Here is a 12,254-nt window from a genome sequence, read left to right on the forward strand (position 1 = left end):
GGAATCACTAAGTTTAAAATCAAGCAAGATATTGCGGGCTAATGTTAATAAATGATGCCACGTAAGCACCTTTTCAAAAGACTAGTCTTTTTTATTAACAATAGGAAATCACCATAAGTTAAGCTTGTCTAGTAGAAACCAAAGGGCAATGTTGCATCATTGTTATGATGAGATTTGCGGCCGTTGTTTATTACTTAATTCTATTATCCGCTTCATTTGGGAACAAAATAATTAGTGGTATACTAGTATAGCAATTGTTGTTTGCTCTTGCACCAAAATATAATAGCAGAAAAATAATGATACCATCTGCTCAATCCTCTACTCACCTGGTATAAAAAAAAATAATCCTTTCCGATTGACACACAGGTTCCAATTCTGAAATACTATTTTATTAAAAACAGTGGTGCCGGTCAATATTGGCAGAATCAGTACGGGCACTGTATCGGTTGTTCGGTGGGATGGGTCAGTATAAGCCCATGCTTTGCTGTGCCAAGCCTACATGAAGAAATGGAGAAGAAGGAGAACGAGAGAGAGAGAGAGAGAGAGAGAGAGAGAGAGAGAGAGAGAGAGAGAGAGGCCATCTAGGTTTCATAGGCGGAACCGTTCTGATTGCCCGGTATGGTCTTGGACGCTCCGAATCGAACAGTTCGAAATGGTTCTGCAAGCCTTGGTGCCAATGCTAAATAATGATTTTGTTTTTGTTATATGCTAAGCTGGCTAAAACAATTATCATTATTAATATGTTTCATGAATGGAGACCCTGCTTCCGGTTCCACCGAAGCAGGCAGGCGACAATACAACAAAGAGTAGATGGGAATCAAGTGCATGGCACGTGCAAGAACGTTGTACGAGCTTACTGAAACACCCTTAATCCGTTAGCCTAACTACAGTCGTCACCTTATTCCTTCCCCATCTTTCCTGGATCGATCGGGAAATTAGGGTTGCAGAGGCTTGACGTGTAGCCATGGCGGCGGCGGCGGCGGCGGCTGCGGCATCTCAGAAGCTCCTCAGCATCGGGACTAAGATCGTCGGCGTCGGCCGCAACTACGCCGCCCACGCAAAGGAACTCTGCAACGCCGTCCCCAAGGTTATATATTTTTTTCTGATTCAAATTCGAGTCACATATCTTGTATTCTTACTTTTTCTTTTTCTTTCTTCTTTCCGTCAACCGATGTCATGTTTGTTTGTTTGCTTGTTTGATTTTTCCTTTGTTTTTACTTAGGCGCCGGTGTTGTTCTTGAAGCCCACCTCGTCCTACCTCCAGAATGGAGGGACCATCGAGATCCCGCACCCACTGGAATCGCTCGATCATGAGGTGGAGCTGGCCGTCGTCATCGGGAAGAAAGCTCGCGACGTTGCGGAGTCCACCGCCATGGACTACGTTGGAGGTATTCATCAACTCCAACATTAGTACTCCTTGTCGAAGTTAATTTTGAATCTTAATACATGCTGGTGATGCTGGATTTCTGAGAATTTCGGCGTACTAAAGGTGATATCTTGGATATAATAGTAGTAGTAGTTAAGGCTAGGCCTTAATACCAGTTGTCAGCTTACTCTGAAGTGGCATCTCTCTCTCTCTCTGGGTGTGTGTGTGTTGGTTACCATGCAAATATTGTATTGATAATTGGTAAAATTAATCCTTCACCCGGACTGGAATGCTTGGATATAATTCAATTTTTCATTGCAATGCAATGATAGGTTGCACTTGGCAGCTCCATGAAAGCTGCAAGTAGGCAAATAATTATGATATTATTGTCGTTATTTGTTTATTTTATCATAGGAACTCTTCAAGGAATTGTTTCAGTGTTATAGTGCACTTTGGATTAGCTTATGTGTTGAAGCATTGGCTTACTAAAGTACTCTTACATAATATTTCTACTTAATGGGAAATGACAAGAGATGTTTTTATTTTATTGCTAATATCTTGCACGTGTTCAGCAATTTCTTTTTGAATATAATCGTTCTTTTTCTCTTTTAAGTTATAATGGTCATTATAGTTCTTCTTAGTATGTAAAGCAAGCGACATTTGCTTAATCCATGTGTTGATGTGATATGGACTGTGTACTGCTGAATGTTTGTATGTTTTGATAGCATTCACCATGATTTGTGTGACATCTTCTTTTTTTTTGAGCGGAAATTTAGCATATATTCATTTTGACATGGAACAACATGCACTAACTGTGCCTGTGGAACTTTGTATATAAAAGTGTTTGCTCATCATGATTCCTTAGAAGAACAGTGGTTACAGTCATTCTGTACTGTCTAGGATCTACCCAATAGGGAGACTATGTCCATAATATATGGGATTGTGCTTCTCTTCTCTGGTTCTAAATTAAATGCTATTAGCTGAACTGAAACAGATACTTGATTCTAGATAACCAAGTTAATTGCTTGTGAACAATTGCAGGCTATGCACTTGCTTTGGATATGACTGCCAGAGAAATCCAATCTTCTGCAAAGGTGCAAAGATTCAGCATTATTTTTTCTAGTAAAAATAATTAGGTGGCGATATCTTCTGTACAGTCACTATATATACATTTCTATATATAGGTCTCTACATGTGTCCACTAACCTCTCTTTGTTTTCCTTGTTTTTGATAATCTCATAATTTGTCATACAAATATCCACATCAATTGCCTAATATCTTAAAGATTAGGTGAGGTGTAATAGGGGATCAGAAAATTGCAAGTACACATCAAGCTTTGTTCGGGGGGGCCATCTATTGTTGAATATGCAGCTACCTAGATTATCTTATCTAAAATCTAATTTGAGTTCCTTGCTGATCTACTATTTCACTAAGAACGGAAAATTCCAATCCACAATCTCCTTGCTGATTGCCTCTAAAGGTCTCAAAAATGGGATCATATTATTGCAATCATTTTGGGCTCAACATACTCTTTAATTATGCACAAGTATGAGTTTGTTGCAATGTAAGGATCATAAATTCTCGTAATATAGTAATGGAGGGATAATGTCATGCAAAGCATAATGTCACCACTATCTTGATTGGTTTCAAGAGATATAACCTTTATCATTATATAAGATCAACTTAAGTTATATGACTAGGTTACGGATTTAGGAATTGGGATATAGTTCACTTGATATTTACTATGAAAGATGGAACTGTTCTATTGGGGATCGAAATCTAAGCTTGCTGTATGCTAAATTTCGTTTGTTGATCACCATACCAAGAACAGTGGGCTCCATGGTGGCCTGGGCAATTGCCAGCCTTAATTTTTTTCCTTATACCTGAGATTTTAAAAAAATAATTACAAATATATGTGCCTCTCTTTTTTCTAGCAACTTTATGGATAAAGATTCCAGGGGGAAGTAAAGCAAGGATACACTTTTCTGGATTTTTTGTCATGATATTATACTCTTTTTTTGTTCTACATTTTTTTTTTTGTTAGAGTGATGAAATAATGATGTATTAATGTTATCGAGTTGAAAAAGTATTTTGTGTTGTACAATATGATAACTTCATTGTTTAAATTTCTGGAATAACGACATAGTTGTGCACGTTTGTATATTGTGCTTATGAGAAACTGATGTTTCCAATAGCTGAGAAAGTATCGTGTTATTTGCAGTCAGCAGGTCTCCCATGGACAGTGGCCAAAGGGCAGGACACGTTCACTCCAATCAGTGCAGTTGTAAGCAACCCTGTACTTTTAGTCTGTAATTATCTTCTTAAGAAGGGCATCTTTTCCTCTAATCAAATTGTAGCTGGATCTTACTCACAAGGGTGAGATCTCAAAGTTCAATGAACACTTCATATCTGGGTACATCTTGAAGCAGCAATCATATTAAACCCAATTGCGGTATTTTGGAGAGGAGAAGTTTCTCTTCAAAAACGTAACAGAAAAAGTTGATGTTAATATAACCTTCTCAACAGTTATGGCCCAAGGTAGACAAGCGGTTTATTGAGATTGCGAACACACACTCATTTATTCAAATTTTTGAATTTTCCTTAGCTTTCATGAGGTTTGTGATCATCTGCACCTCTCTGCTTGTGAGACATGGTTCACTGCTAAGCATTCGACAAGGACATTTGAAAGTTCAAGGTGGTTATTTTACCCACTTACTTACCTATTTGAATGCAGCTGCCCAAGTCAACTGTGATGGATCCTGACAATCTGGAGTTATGGTTAAAGGTACTTGTTTGAATTGTCTGCTCAGAATTTCATTATCCCGCATGATGTGGTAGTATCTGATAATTAGTTATTAATGCTTTTCATAGTTTTTCTATGAAGTAATAACTTGCCAGCATTCTTTACCCAGGTAGATGATGAACTTAGGCAGAAAGGCTCAACTAAAGATATGATCTTCAAGATTCCATTTCTCATCAGTCATATCAGTTCAATTATGACACTTATGGAAGGAGATGTGATTTTAACTGGTAACTTCACTTTTCTATTCAGAGACCCTTTTGCACTCAAATTCTGTAGTTTCTTAGACTTATTAGAAGCCAGAAGCAGTTGCATGTGAATCAACTTTGAGATCAATGGATTATTCAAAGTAGAAGAAACAAGCTAGAGGTATCAGCATGAGTTACCATTCAAAAGACTTAAAGATGTGTTTGCTGCGTCTATGATGCCTATAGCATGCAAAAAAGAGAGGCTGGTTTAAAATTCAGTTGCATATGTTATTATTGGCATCCATCGGAAGATATAAATTGACATATTTGGTTATATGTGTTGAAAATGCCATGGGCAATTCAAACAACTAAATATACAGTTGTTTTAAAAGGGTACTTTTTACTAATCTATACTACTACATATAGCAAACTCTTTCGCGATGGTTGTCAGTCATGTGTTCAACGATCTATTGCAGTTACGTGAGAAGGGAGACCCATAGAATCAGAAGAAGAAACGAGAATTCCCACATCCAAAGAAATTGTCATCTCAAGAAGAAGAAGAAACTAGAATTCCCACATCTAAATGAATTGTCATCTCGATGGACTCTCTCTCCCTTTACTAATCTTTTGAAACATGGGGAGGGATCACAGCCATCCATTCTTCCTCACTAGTGCATCACACATGTCATGATCTAGTGCCCAATATGGTACCAAGTCTTAATATAGTCTCATATGAATGTGGCCCCCCAGAGATGTATGACCATGATGTATAAATGCTCCAGTGCTTATAGCTTGCTTGCATCTTGTGCCCAACAGTTGTACAACATCACGTAACCAACTAGACAAAGAAGCTGACCTTACCATAGCCATCACATAGCCAGCAAATTTATCTATCAATTTGGATGGTCTTTATGGATCATTTTTCCGCATTTTTTCACTATAGAATTAGGTTGTCAATTAGCAATTCTCTCTCAAGTCTTGTTTTTTCTTTGATCTTCTGTTCCTTCAGTTTGGCCTATGCAGAAAATATGTAATTCCTCTCGAAAATAAGACTGATCATATCCAAATGGTCCTTGCGTGTGTCGAGGATCTTCCATAAACTTTTAAAATGGGTCCCTCTAGTGCCTGTACTGTGTCAGATTCCTTCCACATCATGTAGGAGTGGATATATAAGCAATTGAATTGGATGGGAGACCCTGGCTGACTGCATGCATATTTTGTTTATGCAGGTTTATATTATGATTACTGCTAAAAGTTTATTTTCCATTCTGACCAATATGATTCATTCCTTTGTTTTTATTACACCCCCACTTCAATGTGGTCCTCTTTTGCTAAGTCCATTTTGTTTATAGGCAACCTCAATTTTTTTTTAATAGTTTACATTTCCTCATAATTATGATGACCTTAGTTATAATTGTCTTCTAAAATCTCCCACAACACTAATCTGTGAGTGACATTATCTCATCCCCCTTCCCTTAATCTGTATGTATCAGTATTCCTGAAAATCTTTCAACTCATGCAATTATACCAGCCTGAATATCTTCAAAAAGTTTGCTTGCATGCGGCTATGCACATGGTAATTAGTTATCTTCTTTCATCTGACTAGTTCTGGATCCATATTCTTGGTACGTCTTTAAAGTATACCAAAAATATGCACCGTCTCTTCATTGATTCAGTAAATACTACTGCTATATATGTTTCCTTACTCTTTAGCACTCTAATTCTTCAGAGTTCACTCTATTATGCTGTCAAATTAATGTTAGAATCACCATATTAAACTGTCGGCATTTTAGCAGTTTGTACATTACTATTTCTTTGCCTTGCCATGCCACCGATGCTTTCTATGCAGGTACTCCTCAGGGCGTCGGCCCCGTTAGAGCAGAGCAAAAGATTACGGCTGGAATAACAGGTCTAATAGATGTCCACTTTGATGTCCAGAGGCGCCGAATACCATTCAGTGGTTGAGGCTGTAGTATGATAAGAAGATTTACAAATAAATTTCCTGTTCTCAATGATTTGAGCTGGATTTTATGCTTGAGTACATTAGTTAGCGCAACATATCTACAAGAACAAAACTTTGATTTTTCTTGGATTCCTGTTAAATGGAATTTGAAGTGAGGACCAGGGAGTGTATAAAGCTTGAATTGAGTGGCATTGGAAGAGATGTCTTCTTTCCATTCATTTGCTGTTTTTTTCTTTTCTATTGGATTTTCTCCCACACAAAAAACATTTCTCTCTTCGAAATAAAGTTTTTGTGGAAACACTAAAGATGATTTCACCATTACAAAACTTGGGAAACAACGCACCAAATCAAATCAGAACCTGGATAAAATCATAGATGTGATTAGTGATCTTTTGACTACGGCTCCAATAATAATTTCAAAACCGCCGAAACAAAACCTCCATAAACCGAGCCAAAACAGAGTTTCCAAACCTTGCTGCAGAGAACTTACAAGTCAAAAAATTAGTAATAATCGATCTGTCCGGTATAACCAGACTTCTCAAATTTGCTCATAAAATAGCTGATGTCTTCTTTTGAGAACCAAGAAGGCAATGCAATATGCTGATTAGGACTGTTGCAGTTCCAAGCCAAGTAAATTCAGACTCCACAGCTCCAGGTTCCTGCCGCAATAGTATGACATTTATTTAGACAAAAAGAACTCCTGCTTCAATCACCAGCGTGGTTTTCCTCTCGACAAATGTATAAAACTCAAAATCTAGGCAAGAAACACAAGATTCGAAACAAATCTAGCAAGCAATATATCAATACAACCGTTCCACTTCCAGGTGGGACATGCTTATTAAATATTTATATTTATATTGCCTAATCTTTCCTTTGCCATGTCACTGCGATTGGACTCCTCACCTTATGCTTCCCGTCGCTCCACGTCACCGATCCAAACTCTGTCCATGAATTCCATGGCTGCAGCTCCATGGGCTCCGTCGAAACCTTGACGACAAACTCCTGCTTCCGACCTCTGCCTCCGAACACCAGCTTCCGAGGCTCCACCGCCAGTAGCACCCCTTTCGGCTCTTTGATGCTTACAGTGTACTCTGCCTTGTCCTCTCCCACATTCATCACCGTCCGATGAACCACGGCTTCAAGCTTACCGGTATCAGATTGCTCCAGCGTCACAGCAATTGATGGGTAATTGAGATCCCAAGGCCGTCCGATCTTTTCCGAGCAATTCACCTGTCTCCTGGCTATCATCTCGATGGTCGCGCTGCTGTAACTGGAGCTGCACATGAAGTCCAAGTAATCGTCCACCGTCAGATCATAGACCAGGCCAGGATCGACGGCCTTCTCTGGGTCCACGTGACCGGAACCATAGGCCCATTCGGTGGACCTGTTTCCCGTGCTCTCGTCGACCAAGTCTTGGCCCATGCTATCCGTGGCATAGGCCGTCGTCATCATCGCCGACCGGATGGCCGCCGGCGACCAGTCCGGGTGCGCGTCCTTCAGCAGCGCCGCCCCCCCGGCGATATGGGGGCACGACATGGACGTGCCGGAGATGATGTTGAACTCCGTCCGGCGCCGGTCGGCCTTTAAGCCCGTGGGGCTCGCCCGGTCCGGCCAGGCCGCCAGGATGCTGACGCCTGGCGCGATCAGGTCCGGCTTGATGAGGTGCGGGGTGTGCAAGCTGGGCCCGCGCGCGGAGAACCCGGCAACCGCCGGCGCGGGCTTGACCCCGACCTGGGTCCCATGGAAGGATAAACGGACACGTGGAGCGTCGTTGGCGCTGATGTACGCCTTGATGGCCCTCCCGGCCTTGTAGCCGACTGACACGGCGGGGAGGATGTGGGCGTCCGGGGTCGCGCCCTCCCCGTCCGTAGGATCGTTGGCGAGGATCATCGCGACTCCGCCGGCGTGCTTCACGACCCATCCCTTCTCGACGCGCGACAGCTCGCCGCGATCGCAGAGCACGATTTTGCCGCGCACCTTGCTGGGGTCCAAGTACCCGTGCCCGCAGAAGGCGGCCATGGGCGCCTCCCAGTCGGACTGGGACGCGTTCGCCGCGTACACGAGCGGGAATGAACGCTTTGGAGAAAAACGCCGGCCGATGTGGATGGAAAAGCCGGACACGACGGTGCCATCGCCGAGAATGATGTCGGCGGGGAACCGGCGGTCGATGGCGCCGGCGCCGACGGTGGTGACCCAAGGGGCGACGTTGCCTACTGTCGACTCGAGGGGGCCTTCATTGCCGGCGGAGGCAGCAACGAAGACACCGCGCTCGGCTGCGCCCAGGGTGCTGATGGCGACTGGGTCAACTTGGAGAGGAACGACGCCGGCGCCGAGGGAGATGGAGATGACGTGGGCGCCGTCGGTGACCGCCGCATCGATGGCGGCGATGATGTCTGAGTCGTAGCACCCCGAGGCCCAGCAGGCCTTGTAGACAGCAATGCGGGCACGGGGGGCAATGCCGGAGGCGACCCCGGCAGCGTAGCCTCGAAGGGAGGCATTGGGGACGGCGCCGCCAGCTGCGGTGGAGGCGGTGTGGGTGCCGTGGCCTTGGGAGTCCATGGGAGAGAACACGTCCCAGCCCTTGCCGATGCCGCCTTGCGTATTGGCGAGGTAACCGTGATCGAAGAAGCGGGCGCCGACCAACTTTCGGTTGCATGAGGTGGCGGGGAAGTGGGGACCGTGGTCGCAGGAGCCGTTCCAGCGGGCGGGAGGAGGGGGGAGGCGGCCGTCGTCGGCGAAGCTCGGATGATCGGGGCGGATGCCAGTGTCGACGAGGGCAATGACCACGGAGGAGCCGGAGTCGGCAGCAGCGAGGAGGCGGTTGGGCTTGGAGTCGGCGGAGACGAGGCCGAGGAAGAGGGGGGAGCGGGTGGTGTGGAGTTGGCGGGGACGGTCGGGCAGGACGGCAAGGACCGCCGGATCGGACCGGAGGAGGTCGGCCTCGGCCGACGATAGCACGGCGGAGAAGCCGACGAAGACGGTGCGATACACGTGGAGGGGCTTACGTATGCCATGTGTCCGTCGGGAGGAACTCTCAAGAGAGTCGGTGGAAGAGGAGAGGGCATGGAGAATGGAGGAGGTGTACCAGTTCTCGGCGTCGGAAAACACAGAGGGTTTGAGGTCATTCCGGACAGAGATGATGTAAGTCTTCGGAGTACTAGTGTCGGCAGCAGCATCACCGAGAGCGGAAGAGAGGGAGAGGAAGAAGGCTAAGAAGATGAGGAGAAGGAAGGGAGGAGAGAAGGCCATTTAAGTGAGTAAAGAGAGAGCTGGGGAGCAATTTACGGAGAGAGGGAAGAGTTGGTTGTTCTTTTTATAGTAGTAAAGGTGGTCGGCAGAAGAGGTGATGCATGACATGGCGGAGGTCTTTGGTGGATCTCAGACGTTACAATAAGAAAGGTGGCGGGTTTTTTTTGGCGGAATGTGATGAAATGGCTGCAATACTAGACGAGGAGGAGAAGAAAGAGAGGTGTAAACTGGGGGTTCTGAAAAGGTTGGGATTCCCGGTGCATCATCCGGGAGGCGCCGACTCAGTGCATGTGGTTAAGTAGATTCTACGTGAAGGTCGTGGGCTTTCGACCATTCACTTTTAGAGGGCGTCCCATGGTTACAGCCAGAGTGTGATGTTTTCCGGACTTGTACATACATTTTAGATGACAAATAAAGCTGCTAATTAGATTGCCTCTTTTACTGCCCATTATTTAAAAAAAATTACGTGAACAAAAGTATTTTCTTCTTTCATTTTACTTGTTTTATTTTTTTTAATTTTATTTATTTTATATAAATCTATACAACTCATCAACATATTTAAATTTTTATCTATTAATCATATATAACTAAAACATAAAGCAAAATATACTATTGAAAATGTCAAATAATAAAAATCAAAGATAGCCTTAAATATGCCATTACAATCGTACCAAACTAAAAAATTTAGTATGACATGATAAAATTAAATAAAATACAATCTTGTATCCTAAAATTCTGTGGCCGATCTTATCGATCACCTTCTGTAACTTTTTTTTTAAAATAAAATAAATCTTTTAAAGGAGTTATTAGATCTGGATCGTTCCGAGTGACCCACCAAGTTGGAGGGCTAAACCAAAACCTATCTATATATAATCAGGTTACTTTTTGATCGACCAAGAACCAATCCGAGTACAAAAATTCTCGAGCCAGATCTATTTATTTCGTGTAGGTTCATGCAAGTCGCAAGAATCAAAAGAGTTTGCAACGCACGCATGGAGAGCTGCAGGCAAGCTGAAAACCTAATGGCGGGTATCGGAGTGTGCTTACATTGGCCTCGTGAGCAAGACTTGGTTGTCTTCGTCGCTCGCACCAAACGGACGTTGTAAATTATGGTTGATATCGCGCAAGAGACAACGGTCAAGTCCAGTAAATTTGGCCACGTAGGTCATTTGTTCCACGCTCAGCTAGGCCTATGTGAGGGAGGTCTTAATCTCGGGTGATGACTAAAGAGATCTGATAGGGGGAAAAAAGGATCGTCCAGCCCACAACTAAAAAACCGCCTAGTTTCGGCCCAGTAAACATCAACGACAATCGATTGAATCTTTACTTCGGCACAGGGCCAGCTTGTCCTCGAAACTCCGCCGAAAGCTCCACCAACTCTAGACAATCGCCGACCCGCCCCGGCTAAGCTCGGGGCGCCAACCCAGCGATACACTCCAACCTTTGAACTCGAGGCGCTCCACCAAACACATCTCGGAATCCGGAAAACCGAGCTACTTCTAGTACCCGCCAAGCCGACCTCATCAAACACATGACGCGACTACTTAACGAGCTCGGCCTCGCCAACGGCCACACCCATGTGCGGGCCTACGCCCACCTAAATGGCTGTACTTCGCCATACTATCGTGTCATATCTCCATAACCTTCCAACAGGAGTCAGACGACACCTTAACTACTCCGGCCATACCCTGCTGTGACTGTCAACACCCTACCGTTCTCGAGAACGGGCTGTACCGCGCGTCACCAGCCAGCCTGAGCTGCGCGCCATCCGGCTCAGAGCTACACCCCCCTCATGATGAGAGCCGACAGTACCTCCGCCACTTGGGCCACTCCACCGAGACTATAAATAGCTCGTTCAGATAATTTCTAAGGAACCTTTGACTGGACCAAAGTTACCCACTTTAACTTGATCGTCGGAGGGTCCTTATCGGAAACACCAGTAAGGCTTTGTGCAGGTGCACGGCCGTTGCGCAGGAGGTGGCTTCCGTCTTCCTCTTTTCAACACCGGAGGCTCCATCGGCTCCACTGGCATGGTCACCCTCGGGCCAGATTTGAACCACAACAAGACCTCTTGCCAAGATCTTTCTAGTCTATTAGATTGCTGAGAGTATCAAATCTTAGCCATCTAATTTGGGACCAACTATATGACCGAAATTAAAGTAGAATTTTTTTGACCATAGGCTATAACATAAAAATGAAAAATATTGGTCATTCTTCTTCCCAATATGAAATACCCATGTTATCATTAAACAGTATACAATATACCCTAAACCGTATACCGTATAGATCATTCTTCTTCCCGTATACCTTATACCATATATCCTATACCGTATACACTGTATCATGTATGCTATACCGTATACCGAATGCTGCATTCTTTTAGGGAAGTTATGGACATGCTAGTTTCTGAATTTGATGAAGTAATAGTAATCACTTGCTGGTGCAATTGAAGCAACACTTGCAGAAGTCAATCACAATGTATTACCCTAGTCATTATTTTCTCAGTTAGATTCATGTAATCCTTAGTTGGATTTTATAGTGCTCTCTTTCTTTTCTTCTAGCATTTTCTGTACTCTTATTTGTCTAGTTTATTCAAGAATCAATGCATTTCCTCAAACCTCACTACAGCATGTTTTTTTTTTTCCATTTAAAATCAAAGTATAATTGGTCATTCTTTCAAATATAGAT

At 43.7% G+C, this 12,254-nt stretch overlaps 2 protein-coding genes across 3 annotated transcripts; one reads left to right on the forward strand and one right to left on the reverse strand.

Annotated features, from left to right (window-relative positions):
• Positions 1-784: 784 nt before the first annotated feature.
• On the forward strand, positions 785-6,571 carry LOC103721684 (probable acylpyruvase FAHD1, mitochondrial). Of its 2 annotated transcripts, XM_039120123.1 has the most exons (7): positions 801-1,087; positions 1,223-1,388; positions 2,408-2,460; positions 3,588-3,650; positions 4,101-4,151; positions 4,279-4,396; positions 6,204-6,571. In XM_039120123.1, the coding sequence occupies exons 1-7, from the start codon at positions 965-967 to the stop codon at positions 6,317-6,319; spliced, it is 690 nt and encodes a 229-aa protein (XP_038976051.1). In that variant the 5' UTR covers positions 801-964; the 3' UTR covers positions 6,320-6,571. The 2 variants fall into 2 exon arrangements, with proteins under 2 accessions (XP_026666055.2, XP_038976051.1); XM_026810254.2 differs by lacking the exon at positions 3,588-3,650 and having other exon boundaries at positions 785-1,087.
• On the reverse strand, positions 6,447-9,588 carry LOC120106980 (subtilisin-like protease SBT1.5). The gene has a single exon (XM_039120122.1). It carries the CDS (start codon positions 9,564-9,566, stop codon positions 7,179-7,181), a length of 2,388 nt encoding a protein of 795 aa, XP_038976050.1. The 5' UTR covers positions 9,567-9,588; the 3' UTR covers positions 6,447-7,178.
• Positions 9,589-12,254: the final 2,666 nt, after the last annotated feature.

Source organism: Phoenix dactylifera, unplaced genomic scaffold (genome assembly GCF_009389715.1).
Source record: "Phoenix dactylifera cultivar Barhee BC4 unplaced genomic scaffold, palm_55x_up_171113_PBpolish2nd_filt_p 000715F, whole genome shotgun sequence".
Taxonomy (NCBI): domain Eukaryota; kingdom Viridiplantae; phylum Streptophyta; class Magnoliopsida; order Arecales; family Arecaceae; genus Phoenix; species Phoenix dactylifera.

Bases quoted from the DNA above. Each gene is read 5' to 3' on its own strand.
- LOC103721684 (XM_039120123.1), top strand. From the start codon at position 965: ATGGCGGCGGCGGCGGCGGCGGCTGCGGCATCTCAGAAGCTCCTCAGC. The intron at 2,461-3,587 runs GTGCAAAGATTC...TGTTATTTGCAG, and splicing joins AAATCCAATCTTCTGCAAAG to TCAGCAGGTCTCCCATGGAC. The intron at 3,651-4,100 runs GTAAGCAACCCT...ATTTGAATGCAG, and splicing joins TCACTCCAATCAGTGCAGTT to CTGCCCAAGTCAACTGTGAT.
- LOC120106980 (XM_039120122.1), bottom strand. From the start codon at position 9,566: ATGGCCTTCTCTCCTCCCTTCCTTCTCCTCATCTTCTTAGCCTTCTTC.